Source organism: Thamnophis elegans, chromosome 5 (assembly GCF_009769535.1).
Source record: "Thamnophis elegans isolate rThaEle1 chromosome 5, rThaEle1.pri, whole genome shotgun sequence".
Classification (NCBI taxonomy): domain Eukaryota; kingdom Metazoa; phylum Chordata; class Lepidosauria; order Squamata; family Colubridae; genus Thamnophis; species Thamnophis elegans.
The window spans coordinates 11,483,747-11,504,220 of record NC_045545.1 but is presented as its reverse complement, the minus strand read 5'-3'; the positions used below and the strand labels follow the sequence as shown (position 1 = coordinate 11,504,220).

Sequence of the window (20,474 nt, the reverse complement as noted above, 5' to 3'; positions counted from 1 at the left end):
TCATCGGATATTCCACTGTACCCTTCAGTGCATCTAAAGCACTGTTGTTCACACTTGACCACTTTAAGATGTGTGGACTTCAACTCCCAGAATTCTGCAGCCAGCATGCTGCTGGGGAATATTGGAAATGGAAGTCCAACATTTTAAAGTTGCCATGTTTCAATAAAACTGCTATAGAGAAGGAAGGATTGTATTTCTGATATTATTTCTTACATGATAAAATCAAATGAAGCAATTTACTGAAATCCTCATTTGGTTTGGAGCATGATTGACTGGCAATTGGTGGAAATGGAAAGCTCTGTTAGCCGAAATACTGTTGTACTCCTGGCAGCAGACTTTGTAAGCTCCAGTGAATAGCTGAACTTCTGAATTAATCGCTTCTTAATGTAATTGAATTCTCATATTCTGGAGAGACAGAAAGCCTTTTCATTTATGCAGGGAGACAAGCTGCAGTTTGTGAGAGTGTGATAAGGTCAGCCTGAGCTGTGAAATGAGAGGAAGTCTCTGTTATCTGCTTGACCCAAGCCATTAAAACATCCTCCGGTAATAGCAACACAAAGCAGCCTCTTACATTTCCCATAAACTAGCTGTACTTTAGGAAAACACACAAGCTACCTTCTGTTTTGACGGGAACCTGCTTGAGTATTCAGGAAAGCTGTCGGGAGAGAAAGTAGCAATTGCCATCCAAGCAGGATTTTAAGTAAGGTTGATAGAGCACTGAATTTCAAATGAGTAAGTATATCATTATTATTACGAGAATTCTGAACTATTAGATTTGGAAGAATGGCATCTAATGTCCTGCTTGATGTGATCTTGCACCATTGCTTTCAGATGGCTATCAGGACCTGACTTAAGTACTTGCAATGCACAAAATCTGATGACTATACTGAATGACAAACTGGTCCCATCAATAGGGGAGCTAAGTCGATCTTACCACGGAGGCAATTTCCTTCAGGATGAGCTTAACTCTTGATAATTTCATGGATACATCAGTGTGGTTTTCTTGGCAACAAAGATACAAGGGTCTTGTCATTGACTTCTTTCAGAATTTTAAATTCCCAGTATGGCCTGCAGCCATACATAAGGTTTCTGGGAAGTCTCCTATATGAGCACTGACTTCAGACAAAGTTAAGCAGATGTCCCCTGCAAATTAAAAGACAATGAAATGCGTAGATGTTGCTTGTCGAAGCCATCTAGCTTCATCTTCTCTTCTCTCCTTCCCTGACCTAGGATGCCTTACTCACTCATGTCTTAGTCACTCCTGTTATCTTCTGCAAAGAACTAGACTTGAAGCTCTCCTTGAAGATCATCTGGAAGCTCCAGTTGGTCCGGAGGCAGTGGCATATGCAGTTTTGAGTGTTCCATGGTTTGTCTGTGTTGCATTGCTGTTGTGTGAACTGTACTGGATCTCATTTGCTTTCTGGGTGGAATTCATGGAGCTGGTCATAACCTTCAAAGCCACATATGCAGTAGTGGGATTCAGCCAGTCCACACCACTTTGGGAGAACCAGTTGTTAAGTTTCTGAGCAGTTTGGTCAACTGGTTGTTGGAAGAAATCATTAGGGCAGAGAGCCGGTTGTTAAATTATTTGAATCCCACCACTACACATATGTTAAATTATTTGAATCCCACCACTACAGAGAGGCTGCCTCTCTCTGAGATTGTCTGCCTGTCCCACTAGATGTGGGTATGCTTCAGGTTCCTTCCCTCAAATGTTTTCTGGTTGGACCTTAGAGTTGCATCTTCTCTGTTAGGGGTATCTCCGTTGGGAGACAGAAAGTAGTGCAGCGGAATGAACAGCTAGAGAGAAAGAATGTTGCTAGTAGAAACACACGAATAGAGTTTCAGACACTGCTAGTAAAAACAAGTAGCTTTACTACTGATAATTGCTTCACAAGCAGTGATAGTAGATATTAGTCCAAACACAATTCAAAGAACGAACAATAGCTTACAGTCACAGTTTACATTCGTCATCAAGTCATCAAGCATAGGACAAGCAGAGAGAGAGTGAGTTCTCTTGACTCCTTCTTATAGTAAAGTTAATTACAGCTGTTAAGTACATCCACTCATTTAAAGCAACAACGTCCATTTGTTGTTGTAGAAAGATATATATTGCCTACCCAACACTAGGAGTATACTCCCAACATTCTCAATGGAACCTCAGAAGTGTGCCTTCTCTATTGTTGCTCATGCCTTTTGGAGTAGCCTGTCACATATGTTGGGGTGTCTACCTTTTAGCCTTCTGGAAGGCTATGAACACCTGACTCTTCCCCCAAGCATTGGGCTAGTACGAGATTAAATCAGGGATCAAGACTCTGGGTAGTGAGAAGGATCTGATCTGTTTTCATCTTGCTGCTTTTATTGGTTGTTGTGAACTGTCTAGGACCACTGTGTGAGATACTGTAGGTGAGATAATTCTATGAATGAATGAACGAACGAATGAATGTCAACATCTTTGGAGCTAAACATAGCTGAAGAATAATGTTAGTTATTAGGGTTAATTACTTACCTAATGCTCTTACAATTTAAATTAGAGCTACTATATCTGGGCTTCAAAAATGTGGGTTGCCACGAAACGTCATCCGAATTGGATTCTCTTGGTCATCATCCTGGCCATTTAATGGCATGCAGAGTTTAGCAGCCTAAAGATAGCTGAAATGGTTCCTAGAATGTTAGGTAGAAGGAGATGGGTATTTATGTGACATCATTATCCCACTGCTTATTACTGTATATTGTATAAAAATTGGGGTGGAAGTCTATTTATCTGGGAGCCTGCACTCCAGCAGCAGCAGATAAAGCTAGAGACAGGGAAAATAGATACAAATAGGACTGGAACTCTTAACTTTTCTTGGGTGGAACACAGGGAAATCTTTTTATCCAAACATTACATCTTCCCAGTTTATGCAAAGTTAAATCAGTTTTGCAACTGGGCTACAGAGTGGCAAATAATAAATATCTATAGCTGTGTGGTGAAAGGGCTGTGGATATTCAAGAGATTTAGTCTGGGTGACTTACATGTCCCCATTTGTCCTAAGGGCTGAGGTCCCTCACTCTTCTTGACAGTGTCAGGAATGGGAGTGTATATACTTCTCTAGATTTTTCAGATTTCCCATAGGGCATCGCAGGGCAATTGTGGTGGTTGCTGATGTTCATGGCTAGTTAGCAGGAGACTGCTTTCCATCTGATGCTACTAAGTTCAGGAGAGATTGTATTTTAAATGCCTACTCGCATATTTAACTTGTATTCTATTATGTGGAAAGTTTATGGAAATGTTCATAATCAGATACAGATTAACACATTGCCTTTATGGGGTGTGTTTGTGTGTTTTAAAAGAACATCTAGCCCAACTGTTAAGTGAAATGAAGCAGGCTGCTTTAGAGGGAACACAGATGGATGGAAAATTGGGATTAAATTACACTCATTACTTTTCTAAGCCACTGGATCAGGGGTTGGCAACCTTAAACACTCAAAGAATCACAAAGGTCCTAACCAGAAGCCCTCTGTTCAATTCTGTAGCTGACCGGAAGTCTGGTTCCCTCAGCATAGAGTCTCCACCTAGCGTGGCATCCTTTTTCCTCTATCTGTCCTAACCGAAAGTTCTGTCAATTGTGAAGCGGTGAGAGGGAGCCGCAGCAGAGGGATGAAAGAACCACATGCAGCTCCAGAGCCACAGGTTGCTGACCCTTGCACTGGATGAAGAGGTACATGAGTGTACCAAAGACATCTTGCTGTCTGGAATAGGTTGCCATGCTGGCTGCCAGGTCCCCTCAGATGCTATTTAGAAGGCCAAACATCACTTTGATTGTTTGGAGAGTGAGTGGTGCCACTGCTGCTATTGAGCAAGTCATGTGCAGATAGGGCAGCTACATCCGTATTGCAAAATCTAGATGACCACTGAAGCCAGCAGAGAGATATAGAGAACTCCTTGTGTCAGCTTTGTGAGGTATAGACAAGAAACACACCCAGAGTTACTAGTTCTGACTTTATTGTTAGCTTATATTAGCACAATCTTGCAAGTCTGAAAGTACATCTCCCGCACTCACCTTCGTAGTCATTTTTTTTTTCATTTTATTAAGCATTTATAGGCCGCCCTTTTCCCTGAGGGGACTCAGGGCGGCTTACAATAATCGGGGAGGGGAGTGCGGGACAAAACGCAAAAAGAAATGTGAATAGAAATAATTAGCAATAAAAAACCCAACATTCATTCAACATTCGGGAGGGGCGAGAGTAAAGTCTTATCCCCAGGCCTGACGGGATAGCCAGATCTTGAGGGCTGTGCGGAAGGCCTGGACGGTGGTGAGGGTGCGGATCTCCACGGGGAGATTGTTCCATAGCGTCGGAGCTGCAACTGAGAAGGCTCTCCTCCGCGTAGTCGCCAGTCGGCACTGACTGGCGGATGGAATTCGGAGGAGGCCTACTCTATGCGATCTGATGGGACGGAGGGAGGTAATCGGCAGAAGGCGGTCTCTCAAATAGCCAGATCCACTACCATGGAGCGCTTTATAGATGGTAAGAAGGACCTTGAAGTGCACCCGGAGACCAACAGGTAGCCAGCGCAGCTCACGGAGGATCGGTGTTATGTGGGCGAACCGTGGTGCGCCCACAATCACTCGCGCGGCTGCATTTTGGACTAGCTGAAGTCGCCGGATGCTCTTCAAGGGCAGCCCCATGTAGAGCACATTGCAGTATTCCAGCCTAGAGATCACAAGGGCTCGAGTGACTGTTGTGAGGGCCTCCCGGTTCAGGTAGGGCCGCAACTGGCGCACCAGGCGAACCTGGGCAAATGCCCCCCTGGTCACAGCTGATAAGTGGTGGTCGAAACTCAGCTGTGGATCCAGGAGGACTCCCAAGTTGCGGACCCTGTCTGAGGGGTATAAATTTTGACCCCCCAGCCTGAGCGATGGAACGTCAGCCAAATTGTTGGGAGGAAAACACAACAGCCACTCGGTCTTGTCCGGGTTGAGTACCAGTTTGTTAGCTCTCATCCAGTCTTTAACAGCCTCAAGACCCGGTTCATCACGTCCACCGCTTCATTGAGTTGGCACGGGGCGGACAGATACAACTGTGTATCGTCCGCGTATTGATGGTACTTTATCCCGTGTATATATAGATATATATACTTTATCGCGTGTATATATAGATATAGTCCAAATATCTATGGAGATCTCAGTCATCCAGGTCATGGTTGTCCCAAAGGTGCTTTTCCCAGAGGCAACTGGACTTTCTGTTTTTTTCTTTGAAGATGTTTTGCTTCTCGTCTAAGAAGCTTCTTCAGAGAGGGCTGAAGAAGCTTCTTGGATAAGAAGTGGAATATCTTCAAAGGAAAAACAGAAAGTCCAGTTCAGTGGTGGGATTCAGCCAGTTCGCACCTATTTGGGGGAACCGGTTAGTAACTTTCTAAGCAGTTCGGAGAATCAGTTGTTGGAAGAAATCTCCTTTTGGTTTTTTACAGGGCTAATCCTGTAAGGAAGGCAGGAAGGAAACATTCTGGTGTTGTTTCTAGCCTAATCTTTATTGACCTGCTTACAGAAACTGCCTCTCCGGTTAACCCTTGTTACATTATAACAGCTAAAGCGAAGCGTCCATCGACCTGAGTGACATTGAGTTGGCTACGCCCACATGGTCACATGACCACCGGGCCACGCCTACCCAGCTGGTCATTAGGGCAGAGAACCGGTTGTTAAATTATTTGAATCCCACCACTGATCCAGTTGCCTCTTGAAAAAGCACCTTTGGGACTTCACAGTCCAAGACACTAGGAAAATCACTTCTGAGATGTTTGCCATGTCCCCATTCCTTCTGTGGCTTTATCTGCCTCTTGTCTTATCCAAGGTCACTCTCACATACCATTACAATTTGCTGCCACCCAGTATTTACTTGGATTTGTGTAGATATCAAATATGGGAGAATAAAGGCTCTTCCATCCAGGTAGCAAATGATCTGAAGCACCCCTAGATCTGACCACTTCACAGTTCTATTGGATGTTATTTAATCTTTTCTCCAGGCCAAATTCTTCCTTTGTCAATTATAGCCACCTGATGCCTTGACTTATTAAACTGGGGTCCCCGCGGATCTCCTTTACTATCTTCATTTATTAACCTGGACTCCTATTGATCTTACTGATTACTATGTAGGACTACCTTCATAACTTTCTATCCAAACTGCTAATACCTTGAGATTCCAACTAACATTATGCTGTGATTGCAAAAGAGCCGCACAGATTTATGAGTGGATTCACCCATAAGCCTTAAGGATTCCTTTATTATTTTCCCCTTTTGACGTTTACTCATTTAGGTCTGATATAATACAAAATCTCCCAGCGTATGGGCAATGCAGCACATCTCTTCTGCAAAAACAAGGAAATGTTTAACGCAGGTTAAATAAAGAACTATTGTGGGTGATTTTTGAATGATTTAAAAGCAAACTTAAATTGGTTTGATATCAGCTTAATTAAGATCTTTTCTGGGTATGATAGGATGACTGAAGTCTTTGCTGCATGCTCATATCAAATTGAGAATTGTGTTTAATTGTTTTTAATGGCTGTTATGTTTGTTTGTATACTGCCCAGAATCACGTTTAGTGAGATGGGAAGCTATGTATGTTAGTTAAATAAATGTTCATACATATTTAGAAAGGCAACACATAAGAAGACATTTTTTTACATGTAATTTTGCTGTGGTTTCCATTTATTTTCTCTAGAATCTCATATTTATATATTTACTAGCTGGATACCTGTGCTTCATGACGAAACTATGTGATTGGGATATGCAGGAGAATTTCAGTTCAAAATCCATTGGCTCAGTGGTGGTAAGTGATTGAAACACATAAGGGAATATCGCTCCCACTGCCCTGAGTCCGGAAGCAGTTCCATAGGTGGAAGGCACAGACATTTTGCTGAGGTACCGGCGTTTAATACTGTAAGGAGCCCCAGATTGCTCCTGAGCGAAGGAGTGGAATGTCTGCCAGTTTGAACTGAGGTAATGGAATGTGAGGCAACCGGCAGTTGGAACAGAGTTCTTTTCAAGTGGGAAGAGGGAGTAGAACTCCTTAGCGTGGGTTAATTACTGTATAAAAAATACTAATGATCTGATGGTCATTTCAAAAAATTCTTTCTTAGCGAGCACCTAGAAGCTGAGGAGAGCATACATGCCAAATTTCAAGTTTGTAGGCTTTACGGTTCTGGAGATTTCATGATGAGTGAGTGGTACTTCCCACATCTATATCTATATCTATATCTATATCTATATCTATATCTATATCTATATCTATATCTATATCTATATCTATATCTATATCTATATCTATATCTATCTATCTATCTATCATCTATCATCTATCTATCTATCTATCTATCTATCTATCTATCTATCTATCTATCTATCTATCTATCTATCTAATTTATCTATCTATCTCTATCTATCTCTATCTATCTCTATCTATCTCTATCTATCTATCTATCTATCTATCTATCTATCTATCTATCTATCTATCTATCTATCTATCTATCTAGAGATAGAGATAGAGATAGAGATAGATATAGATATAGATATTGCATATAGAACCAATTCATTTTTTTCTAACTGTGATTTAATGATATCATTCACAGACACTCTCTCAATTAGGAGCAGAATAATTTTGAGAAGCGACTCAGTTTAGTGTAGCGATTAAGGCATTGGTTAGAAATGGAAAGACTGGAAGGGAGGAGAAAGAGAAGGAGAGATAGTAGGAAAGGAAGAGGAAGAGTGGAGGAGAGGTAAGGGAAGAAGAAAGAGGTAAGGAGAGGTGGGTGGAAGGAGAGAAAGAGAAGGAGAGGAGGGTGGAAGGGTGAGAAAGAGGAGAGAGGGTAGGAAGGGGAAGAGAGAGTAGGAGAGTAGGGAAGGAAGAAGGGGAAGGAGAGGAGGAAGGAAGGAAGTATAGAAGGAAGGGTGGGAGAAAATAAGAGAAAATAAGGTGGTGTTACAACAGGTGCTAGGGATGGTAAACAAAGCAATCCAAACTGTACCTTAGAATCTTTTAAATGGAATAACAATAGTATAAGAATGGCAAAGAAAAAGAATAACTATGTGAATGTATACCTATAATTGTATGTAAGAGAATAAATGACAGTAAGAATATAAAACACAATATAGGCAAACAATATTTGGTTATAAATAGCTAAATTAAATAAATATAGAACTGTACATAAAATGGATAACGAATAAGGAGACCATGAATGCAAGATAGAAATGTCTGGAAGGGAAAACACTAACTGCAAAGAAACGATACGGAACTGCTGTATGATATATGGAACTTCTTGTTCCTATGTTGTTTAAGTTATGTGTCTGTTTCTGTTGATGTGTTTATGTGTTTAAAATAAAAATTTATAAACAGAAAAAAGAAAGAAATGGAAAGACCGTGAACCTTAGTGTTACCTTGGATATGAAAATCTGGATGACCTTGAGCCAGTCACTTTCTCTCAGCTCAGGAAGGAGCAATACCAAACCACTTTTGAAAAATCTTGCCAAGAAAACTGCTTACTGCATGCATGGGAAGAAATACCAGGTCTTAAGGACTAGATTTAATAATTGAAAAAATAAACCGGAAAATATGATGGTTGTCCATATATTGTTAAGAAAACAACACAGACTTGTCTCCTAGGCACCAGGAATTTATCTGTTTACTTTTTAAACAGAAAGATGAGTTATCAATCTTTGACTTGTCTTTAACTACAACATTCTCATTCAGTTTGTGTATAGAAAATTAGATATAGAGCCTAATCACTACATCAAATTGAGTTTCTTCTCGAAAATTATGTATGCTCCTAATTAGAGAGGTCTGTGAATGATATCATTACATCACAGAAAAAAATGAATCAGTATCTATATAGGCAATGTAAATATGAGATTCAAAAGCTCTGTATTTAGAAAATGTATTGCTATTTAAATAGAAGTCTACATATTATAGTGCCTTCCTTATCTTATTTTTTTCTCCTCTTTAAATTTATATTGCATATTTGCTTTTAATTATCGTACAAAATCTCTTAGTAATCCACTTTATATTTTATATCTATAAATAAAAGACTTTCTGGGAAGTACCATAGATATATTACTGCCTTTTACTGGAAATCCAAAGCTGGTTATAGAATAAATCAGTTTCCGCCTACCTGGTTCACTCCAAAGTGCTGAACTGCAGTTCTCACCATCATCCCCTATGAAAGTGGTGGGTTTCAAATTTTTATAGAACCTCTTCTGTAGGTGTGGCTTGCTTTGTGGGAGTGGCTTGCCAGCCATGTGACTGGGTGGGCGTGGCCAACTTCTAAAATGTGGTGAACACTCACTTAACAATGCTCTGCTAGCAACCAAAATGTTGGCTCAGAAACTCTGGCACGCAAGTCTTAAAGCTGTCCAGTTACAAGACCCTTGCACCCCTAACCCTTTAGAAAAAAAAACCAGGGATGTTCAAACTTAACAGCTTTAAGACTTGTGGACTTCAACTCCCAGAATCCTCCTCTCGCTCTTCATCTTGATGATGTGCGGACGGGTGGGGGGAGGGAGCTGGAACCAGTTCTAAACGGCACTGTAGATTTGTGGAACCTCTTCTATAGAAGAGGTTAGAACTGGCAGGAACCCATCCCTGCCCTATGGCCATCCTACCCAGATCCACCCTACGCAGTGATATAGTTTTGTTACAGTTCATAAACATATCATACAGTTGGTGAACTTGCTGTGCATTGAAAAAAACGTGTCTCATGGATGCCATATGAAGAAGACATTTTGAGCTGATTTTTGTATGCTGTGAGAAAGGGCTGGAGTGGGAAGGTCCAACAAGGTTTTATTAATTCAGAAGCAGCAAATGTAGAGTTGATAAATTATTGATAGTCGAACCATGCATATTTTAGTAGTGATCAACCCCCTAAGTGTTCACTTGGGTATCACATACTTTTTGATGTGTAACTCCTTTTACTCTTGTGTTCAGCAAGGTCTTCTGCATATCAGCAGTCCAACTGCTACATGTCCACAGAGAACATTTCTCTGAGTTCAGCATTCCTTTTCCCTGTGAATGCTAAGGATGATTAAACACTGCATTTCCATAACGCTGCAGTATAAACAGCTATCTATAAGCAGATAATTAGATTAGTTGCCATGGGAGCAGAAAATACAATGTCAGAAATCTTTGATTTCTTTGAGTCTAGAAATGGGCTGCTGTCAAAGTACAGATTTCTTCTCCATTAGCTATATTTTTTTTCCTATTGCCTATCTTCTAGTTTTTCTTCAATTTTCATTCATATTTGGAAAACTCAAAAGCAGATAAAGCAAATCTAACACCTCCCCACCCCCCATATTGGGGAACTAGGCTGAAAACAACAAATTTTGCAATATTGTGGTCATCTTTCTAGATGGGAAATAAAATTGGAACAATGAATTATAGATTTTGAAGCCCCTCTCCGCGATACCGAATCTGGGCTCGCAGTCAATAAAGCTATCAAAATCAGCGGATAGGATGCTGATGGTTTCCACGGCAACAGTTTTTCTGCCTCATCACTCTAGCAACAGAGATCTGATCACTTTGGAAGTAAATTTGGGCATCTTCCGAGTTGATCACATAAAGCTGTCTCCCCAGGCTAAACCTGGTCCATTTTATCCTTTCTGTATCTTTTGGATTCTACTTCAGATGACGTTGGTAGGCTTTTGTTTTTTCAACCATATTACAAACTGCACATTTCGGCATATGGTGATTCGAATTTAGGTCAGTATTTCAATACTGCAGTAAGATAACAGTATTATGGGGATGGATTTTAAGAAGATTAAATTGCAAATGGATTTTCCTGTTCACTTCTAAAGTGATGACCATTTAATAAACCACATCCGTTCTTCTGGTTTTGCTTGTCTGACTTATTTTGAATATATTGGGTGCTTTCTTTGTTTTTTGCACTCATGCTGAGCTAGATTTTTCCTGGCCCTGCTTGTGAATCTTAATTTGTGGTTGAGACTAGCCAGTTTACAGATTTTGCATAGAATCTTCTACAGAGATAGCTGACTTAACAAAGATAATGTAGTTAGGCTTCTCCCTCTTGGAAGTTTACTTGAAGTGTATTATTTATAATTTTCCCCACCTTTATTCTTTATAAGTGACTCAATGCAGTGAACATACTATTCTGTCCTCTTCTTATGGAATGAGTTTGCAACATACATTGGTGTTGTGGCCCAGCAGGAGCTGTTGGAGCTGCCACCCGACTCCGACAGCGAGGGGCCCTATGAGTCGGCTCTAGAGGATGTGGAGGACCCTGGACAGGGTTCTGACTCCGAGCAGGGTGCAGAGAGGCTGGTTGGCCACCAGGAGGCGTCTGAGCCTTGGACCAGTGGGGAGGAAACAAGGGAGAGTGAGCTGGACGCCAGCAGTGAGTTGTTCCTGGATGCCCGGCACCGAAGAGCTAATAGGCGTCAGGAACAGTGCGCAGTTACAGGAGGTAATTGCACTCAGCTGGCGGTCATTAGGCTCCTCTCCAGACTATAAAAGGACTGCTTGTGCAATGCCCCTCTTGCAGAACTCAGGAACGAATGTTGGAGAACATTACCATGAGCTTGGCAGGCTGGATTGCTGCCAAGCCTTATCTGTGCTGGATTGCTGCCCAAGCTTGTCTGTGCCGGTTTGCTGCCAAGGACCTGTCTGTCTGTTAATTAAATGCCGTAACTTATCTTTGGCTCGGAGTGTGCTTTGGTGTGGAACGAGGGGGGGTCAGAACACATTGGTATCCTAATTAAAGAAATAAACTACATAATCATGGTTTGATGTAACATACATTTTAGCTAAACTTTTTTCCACAGCAAAATAAATGTTTAATATTTATATATAAAACTCAAGTTGGTTTTCTGTCGGAAATAGTTTCTTATGACACTGTATCTTCTTTGTATAAGTGGGCAGACCCATCCATTTGTCTATTAAGGGAAGACAATACAGAGCATTTAGCTTTTAAAGACTAGATTAAAGCCATTACCGGTATTTACGGTGCTCGAAGAGGATGGCCAGGATTGGCCACAGAGGAGGGGTCAAAATATCAGCAGGATAGCTGTGATTGAAGCTCCATCCTCTTTTTATATTTGACACATGAAAAAAATGGTGGGGTTTTAATCACGGTCGTTGCCACCATCTTGATTTCTCCCTGACACACACACACACACAGACACACTCACGTACATTGTCAATAATGGCCACTCCAGAAATTTGCTGTTTCTTGTTTTCTAAATTGCTCTGTGATGGGAGCAGTAACATCGTACGTATTTGATCTATTAACAGCACAAATTTGTACCTGTTTTTTTTTAAAAAGGAAACCTTTCATTTTCTGTCTCTTGTAAGAAAGGAAAGAAAGGAAGGAAAAAAGAAAGAGAGGACGGGAGGGGAGGGCAGAGGACAGGGAAAGGGAGAGGAGTCCCTGCAGATTTTACTCTATAGTTGTTGCTCATGGCCTTGAAAGGGGACGCGATGGCTCAGTGGCTAAGAGGCTGAGCTTGTTGATCAGAAAGGTCAGCAGTTCAGCGGTTCGAATTCCCAGCGCCATGTAACGGAGTGAGCTCCATTACTTGTCCAGTTTTTGCTAACCTGGCAGTTCAAAAGCACATTAAAAATGCAAGTAGAAAAAAAATAGGACCACTTTTGGTGGGAAAGTAACAGCATTCCGTGCGCCTTTGGCATTTAGTCATGCTGGCCACATGACCCCAGAGACGTCTTCGGACAGCACTGGCTCTCGGCTTTGAAATGGAGATGAGCACCGCTCATGAGAGTCGGGAACGACTAGCATGCATTTGCGAGGAGGACCTTTACCTGTACCAGGGCCTTGAATTATCCTGCCCGTCTTGTAAAAATAGGCCATATATATTTAGGAATATGGGGAAGGAAAGGAACTTCTGGGACACACACATAAGACCTCTCTCCTTCAATGCGGAATTAATATTCATTTTTAATGATATTAGCACAATAACTCACACGGTAGCATTGAATTTTGTACTTATTTAACAAAATACATTTATAGCAATTTACAAAGTTTTTTTTTTAAAACAGTGCATAACATTTTATTAGAACACAATACTTTATATAGAATTCTCGTTTAAAAATATTCTGTATTTTACCCAATTGTTTTTTCTTAGTAAAGCACAGCCTAACAAAGAAATTGGTGCCCCTTTCAGCAAGTAAGAAAAAAAGTCGAAGATGCCTCCTGTCAATTTGATTTGTTTCGAAATTAAGGTATCAAGTGGAATGTAAACAAGGATTTGTTTTACAAAAGGCTTCATAGATGATATACAAACAGAAGTTAGAATCTCAATGTATATTATTGTTGTGTTATTACACTTTTTGTTCTTGAATGTAATTACTGAGAAGCCGTTATTAAAAGAGTCGCCTTTGGCACTTCTGTGTAAAAAAGTATCTCCAGTATTGAAGTAAAGAATGTAATTTCAATGATTTTTGCAAGTGCTTTTAAAATTGTTGGCTGGTAAGTAGGAAAAGTTTAGATAGGAAAGTATCGCTGCCATTGAAAGAGTGCAGCGAAGTTTAGAGTCCAAGTAACAACTCACAATTATTTATATGTGGTTGGCTAACTAAAGCAAAGCAAGAAGGATAATTAAAAGTAAAGCAATCACCCCCTCCAAAAACATAAACATGCAACAGAAAAAAAAAAGAGATGTTATCTAGAATGGCTATTTGGAGTGCTGTATTATTGCAGTTGTTCAGATCACAATCAGGCATGAAATCTTATCTTCGCTACCGGTTCGGTAGGGAACCTTCTGCGCATGCGCAGAGCGTATGTGATGACATCAGGGTGGGCGGGCGGAGCCTCGCGCCGTCACCACTACCAGTTCGCCCGAACCGGTAGAATACCACCTCTGATTGCAATCCTATATTTATTCATTGAAGCACAAGTCCTGATGAGCTCAGTAAAACTGACAGTGGTATGCATGATGAGGACTTTATTAACACTTGTATATCATGTTTCTAGTCCAGCAATGAGTCGCCTTCTATGTACTGTTAAGTCTTTTTGAAGACTTTCCAGTTTAATAAACCAAAACCTAATCCCCTCTGCCTCCGAGTCAACAGTTCATCAGAATTGATTGGAGTAAAACACTTAGTCAAGAATCTGAGTAGCTTTTCCTCTGGAGAAAAAGTTCAATACTTTATATTTAACATTAAATGCTGTAAAATAGACAAGGTCAATCCTACAATCCAGCTATGATAAAAAAATGTAGCCTCGGAGCTCCAGCAAGCAGCTCCGGGGTTTCTTCAAACTACCCACCAAATTACACTTTTTAATATGAGAGGAGAAGAAATTCTACAACAGGTGGGAATAACCGTATAGGGTATATTAAGTTTGAATTGTTACCACGCATTGAAATCAAATTTAGTGCATTTGGTCCTACCTAGTTTGTGAGTGCAGCTCGTGGCATGACACTCTAGTTCAGTCTTTCTCAACCTTGGCAACTTGAAGATGTCTGGAATTCAACTCCCAGAATTCCCCAGCCAGTGAATGCTGGCTGAGGAATTCTGGGAGTTGAATTCCAGACATCTTCAAGTTGCCAAGGTTGAGAAACACTGCTCTAGTTAAAGGCTAGATGTGAGCCTCCTCTGAAAAAAACCAGCGATGGCAACCTTTTTGGCTCGTGCGCCATAAGCGGGGGGAGCACAGGGGGTTCATGCGCGAGCGTGCTGCACCCATAACGCAATGCACGACACACACACCCAGAGCACATGCACGCATGACAGGCGCTCCCCCCCCATTTTTGCATGCTTTTTTCGCCCTGCCCAGGCTCCAGAGGCTTTATAGGAACCTTGGGAGGATGAAACAGCCTCCCCCCTGGAGACTTCAGGAGCTTCCCTGAAACCTCCGGAGCACAAAAAACTGCCCCTGCAGGCAAACCGGAAATTCAGGAATGGGCTTCCGGTTTGCCCGTAGGTCCGGAGGGGGGGAAAGCTGTTTTTGTCCTCCCAAGGCTCCTATAAAGCCTCTGGAGCCTGGTCAGGGCGAAAAATGGCTTTAAAAAGGCTGAACTCAGCTGACAGGGCAATGCCTCGTGTGCCCTGACAAATGGCTCCGTGTGCCACCTGTTGCATCTGTTCCACAAGCTCGCTATCCCAGTGCTAGGGGGGGCCCTTATCAAATGTTCAACATAAACCAAGGAGATGTTGGTAGAAGAGTGTTGACATAAAAATATACATTGGCTGGATGCCTGCACACAGCAATCAGGATCTCGTGGTTTATTCCTGAGCTGGATTGGGATTAGGGTTCCGTGATGACCACTTTGGGGACCGGGAGAAATGGAATGTTTTCGAGATGCGTATCTCAAGACACGATTATCATCTGTTCTAAACGGTGTCATCGATAATGCCTACCTTTCCATCTAATCCAACGAGAGACGTTAACTTCTCAATGCTACGGTGGGCTTTGCGAGAAATAACTACTTGTAGCGTAACTCACAATAGATTTCAGAATGATTGTCTAAAAAGAACACTCTTGGTGTAGAAGATCCCATCTTTTGCAGGACTGCAGGCTAGGTTTCAGCATAGTCGCGCTAGATGAAAGAATCTTAGGTAAGTGAGCTGCTAAGGACCTTTGCCTTGAGAGAGTAACTGCTAAATGGTGGGAAACAGTTTGCACTGCTATTGGCTCTGTGAGCTTACAGAGATGTGGGAGGGGGATGCAAGATGATTTGCTGCCTTATGCTCCCAGTAGAAAAGGGATGTGCATTCAATGAATAGAGTATAATAAATAATCTGCCACCCTCTGCCATCATTTTTAAAAAGTAGCGGGAAAGTACAATGTTTGCGTTTTGCTTTTGAAGTGCTTTTAAACACCGTTTTAATAGAGAAAATAGCTCAACTGCATGATTCTGACCAAAATGTCCTTGCATTTATGTAGTGGTTTGTTGTTAACAAGAAAAATCAACAGATTTCGAAGTGGATAGATTGGATTCCGATTCCTTCCAGTAGGATAGAATGAGGCTAGATTGTCACTCAAAGCTCTTTGGAGGAGAATGGGAAACATAAATGAGAAACTATAGTTGATGTTGGCCCATTTAAGTTTCTAGAATGTAAGGATTTGGACTGGACTTTTCGAACGCTAGATGCCAGATACCTCTCAATTTTCTTTCCTGGCTGAGTGTTCTGATACAGAACTCCTGGATTAATGCACAGATAAGCCATTGCATATTAGTGGGTTTGCATTTCCTGAATATGCTGGAAGTTTATTAGCTTAAAAACAGGTTTAAGATGACTATTTTATGGGGAAATAACAATGTCTTTTCTAAGAACCTATTTAATTTGAAATGTCCACGTAGGATGAAAGAATTTATAGAGATGTGGCTTGTGAGGTCAAAAACGAACATAGGATGGACACATGGGAACCTACTCTGTGGGTGTTGGCCTCCTTTGTGGGAGTGGCTTGCCAGCCATGTGACCTGGTGGGAGTGGCTTGCCGGCAGTGTGTTCTTTCTTTATTTCTTTTCTTCTTTCTTTCTTTCTTTCTTTTCTTTTTCTTTCTTCTTTCCTTTCTTTCTCTCTCTCTCTTTCTTTCCTTTTGTCTCTCTGTACCTTTTTTCTTCATCCTCTCTTCACTCTTTTATTTCTTTTTCTTTTTTTGTTTATTTAGTTCTTCCTTTCTTCTTTACTCTTCTATGTCTGTGTGTGTGTGTCTGTGTGTGGCAGTGGTGGGTTTCAAATTTTTTGCAACCTCTTCTGTAGGTGTGGCCTGCTTTCGGGTCCACTGGTGGAACCTCTGCTAACCGGTTCAGTAGATTTGACGAACCGGTTCTACCGAATAGGTGCGAAACTGGTAGGACCCACTCTGGTTGGGTGGGACTTCAGCAGCATCTGCAGCTTCAAGATGTGTTCATCATAGGGAAAAAGAATTATATTCCCAATTGAAAAATTACGCTAGCCCGAATATGAGTAGTGGTAGCACAATGCAGTATCTTTATATTTGTTTGATGATTACTACTGGGCATGGCATTTTTAAAAAAACACTGATTGATGAACATGCTACAAGTAGTTGAAGGGTCATTTTCTATTCTATTCTGACTAAGACAAGGGTGTCAACCTGGTGGCTCGCAGACCAGAGGCCATCACGCACTGGCCACGCCTACCCCAGCTCCACAAACGCAAAACCCGTCATGATACATCACATGATGCAATCGAGTTTGACACCTGTGGACCAAGAGAACCATTTCTCTGTGTGAGTGCGAGGAATCGATTTTATCTGTGGTTGTCCCCAAATGACAAGACCAACCCACCTATTGGATAGGAGAGCTATCCAATATTGACTACCAGGTAGTCAGCTCCAAGTTAACTCAGCCGTTGCTTCCACTGACATCAGAACTATTAAATTCTTTTTTAGTATATTAGAACTCAGAGGGAGGCAGAGGTTCAACATTGATGCAGATGAAAGGGGGATAGTTGATCTAAGGTAATCTGGCTTTAAGCACTTTAGATAGCAAACTGTCATACGGGAGAGGATTCAGCAACTTAATTTCAGTCTCATTTCCACTGACTATTTTACCAGGCCATGGGAGATTAAGGTAAGCCTATTATGATTGCTTTGATCTTCCAATCATGCTCCTCATTAAATTCAGGTCACTTCTGGAAGCAGAAGTACAACCCAGTTTTTGGGGGAAAAGAATAACAGGGGTCCTTTGTCTTGTCTGTGATGTTACTATGTTTAAGGCCACGCCTGCTAAATTGATTAGGCAATCTGACTTGTAAGATTGTATTTGCACTGTTACAACACAGTGGCAGTGATCAGAGTGAAGTGCTAGCTAACCACCGATGAACTGAAAAAAGAAAACGTAAGCCATGAAGCAAACTGAGAACACTGTTCAAAATGAAGAATTCGAAGTAGTGCCGTAAGAGATACCTATCTTCCAAAAAAAAAAAAAAATCACAATATTTAAATAATCCCCAAGCTATCTGGTTAAAAAGCAGCATCTATTCTCTATAGCACCTGCAACGGAATAAAGTTTGGAGAAAAGCAAAACTAAACTAACTCAAGAGGAAAAAGAATTATTCAATTTTCATGGAATATCACCTATTGTTTCTGTTTTTTTGTTGTCGTTGGTTTTTTTTTTGGCTCAAGAAAAATCTTTCAAAGAACTACACAAAACTTTGCAATCATTTGAGATGAAAACTGCACTATAGCAAAGCTGTATTGATTCTTGATACTTTTCTATTCTAAATGAATGCAGTTAGCTGGTGTTTTCAGCTAGATACTCGGAAAGAACTCGCACATCAAAATGTATTGTGTTTTAGAGAGCTGCACAGGAGTTAGAAGTTTTCTAAAAATGTAAAGTTAGAATCAGCACCGTTTGGTATTAAATTTTGGGTGCAAAACCCGCAAAGATTTAGTAAAAACTCTGGTGCAGCTTTTGCTATTTATTTTTTTAAAAAATTGCTTCCCTTTGACCATGAAATAGATAAGTTGAAAAGTTGGCACATCTTCAGGAAATAAGCTGGTCTGGATTTAAGACCGCTCTTTTGGCTGACACAGATCCTACTGGAAAAACATTTGATTTCTGAAAACAAAAGCTTGCTCCCCTTCACTAGGTTCTTCATTGTGCTTTTTTTTCCCCCCGCGACATGAAATTCACAAATTCATGCACAATCACTACACATCAGCAACATCCATAAACAGTCAGGCTGATGGGTCAATAGTTTGGCACATCAAGAATATTTCGGCATCAGCTCTAAAATGAAGAGAGTGCAACGCTTGCACCCAACAGTATTGATTTTAGTGGTATCTGTTGTTTTTGGCCGAAGCACCAGCCCTCATTCTTTGTAAGCTCTTGTTGGAGATGTTCCTTTGTAGAAGATATTCCTGGTATTCTCCGGGCTGCTGCCTCTTTCGGGTATTAAAATGATGTTACCTTTTCTCCGGAAGTGTCGAGTCACGGCTAGAGGAAATGGACAGGGTCTCTGAGCCGATCTCGCTGCCTTCTACAGGGGTCACTCTGATTGTGGTGATCCCGTGATGGTGATGGTCGCTGCCCTCAATGTTGCTTCTTTCCGGTATCCCCAGTACTGTAACTGCTCTTTCAAAGATTCGCAGCTCTCGGAGGTCTCTGTTGAGGTCGTTGAGCTCATACGTTTGGCGTAGGCTTCCTTTTTCTGGGGCTTTCCATTTCCAGGAGCCGCTGCCTTCTCCTTCGGACGGCATTTGGATGATGGGGCGGCTATTCTCAGGATGGGCCTCTACCCTTACAATGCTGCTCGGTTCGTGATCTGTCAAGGTTTTGTAGCGGATCGATCCGTACAGGTGACTGTACCGCCATCAGAGCCCTTTGGGCTGCCCTGAAGGACTCCTTGTTGCTTTGACATGGCTATGGACCTGCATGATCCTTGGCTGGCTATTGCTTCTGCACCCAACGCTCTTCTCGGCAGCTTTTAACCACTTTGCTCGAGCAGAATTCGTTTTGGGAGACATATTCACATTTTCCTGGGTCTCTTCAGGATGTGCACGAGCTGGGAAGATCCTGGACGTGACTGAATGGAAACTCTGGGTCCCCCAGAGAGGCCAACACTGTTGCATCCTGGCATGCTACCAGCTGGATTTCAGGTACTGATTGCTTGGACCATGGTGATCTCCATTAACGCACCACTCTAGATGGCTCAGAGCTTGACCTCATTTCAATGGCCCTCGCGGCGACTGTCCAGAACGGTTTCAATCACCTGCAGGGACAGCTTCCGACTTTCGTTCTTGTTCTTCCATTGAGAGAGGATTTGTTTCGAGCGGGCGGAATCCATGGAGGCATGTAGGACACATTCCGTCGAGCTGATTCGTCAACCGCGGGTGTGTTGACTCTTGGCAAGGTGTTGCTGAATGTGACCATGTTTTCCTTTCCCATCGGACTTCGCGGCATTATAATCTCTACGTCGGCATTCGCTCTCTTAAGGTTCGTCAAGGAGCCAGTGTCTCTGTGGTTCCTGCTCAACATGTTCTCCACGTGATGAGTGGCGATCACATCATTTCAACTACGTTTTTCCCTGGTAAAATTCGATTGGGGTCTTGGCTAGGTCAGGCAAAGGTTTCAATGGCTCTCTATGTACGTTATGATTGAACGTGTGTCTTCCGCTTGGCAGAAAGTTCCCCACAGCATACAGGACCCTGGTATTTGAAGGGGGGGAAACAGAACCCTTTTATGAAAAGTAAATCTTTATAAACACTTCAGCAAAGGATAGTAAATTTCTCAAGTGTTGTAGGTATGGAATGAACTCTAAAAGTGCTAATATATCAGCTAATCCAGTGATGGCTAAACTTTTGTTGTCACGTGCTGAAAGCGCGCGGACCCATAATGCAATACATACATGACACCTCCACCTACACATTGCCCTGCACACGCACATGCGGCCGCCCGCAACCTGTTTTGGGCCTAGTAGGCTTCCTGCAGCCTCCTGGAGCAAAAATGGGCTGCGAGGGGTGCACTGCACCCCCCCGCCCTTCCCCCAACCCCCATGCATGTGTG

At 41.9% G+C, this 20,474-nt stretch overlaps 1 protein-coding gene across 1 annotated transcript in view; it reads right to left on the bottom strand.

Annotated features, from left to right (window-relative positions):
• Positions 1-18,780: 18,780 nt before the first annotated feature.
• Positions 18,781-20,474, bottom strand: part of PLPPR4 (phospholipid phosphatase related 4) — a 52,066-nt gene continuing 50,372 nt past the window's right edge. Inside the window, 11 exon segments of the mRNA XM_032218998.1 lie at positions 18,781-18,888; positions 18,890-19,263; positions 19,266-19,335; positions 19,337-19,464; positions 19,467-19,561; positions 19,563-19,606; positions 19,608-19,656; positions 19,658-19,766; positions 19,769-19,987; positions 19,990-20,022; positions 20,025-20,145. Of these exon segments, the coding sequence (XP_032074889.1) occupies positions 18,781-18,888; positions 18,890-19,263; positions 19,266-19,335; positions 19,337-19,464; positions 19,467-19,561; positions 19,563-19,606; positions 19,608-19,656; positions 19,658-19,766; positions 19,769-19,987; positions 19,990-20,022; positions 20,025-20,145 (1,350 nt within the window).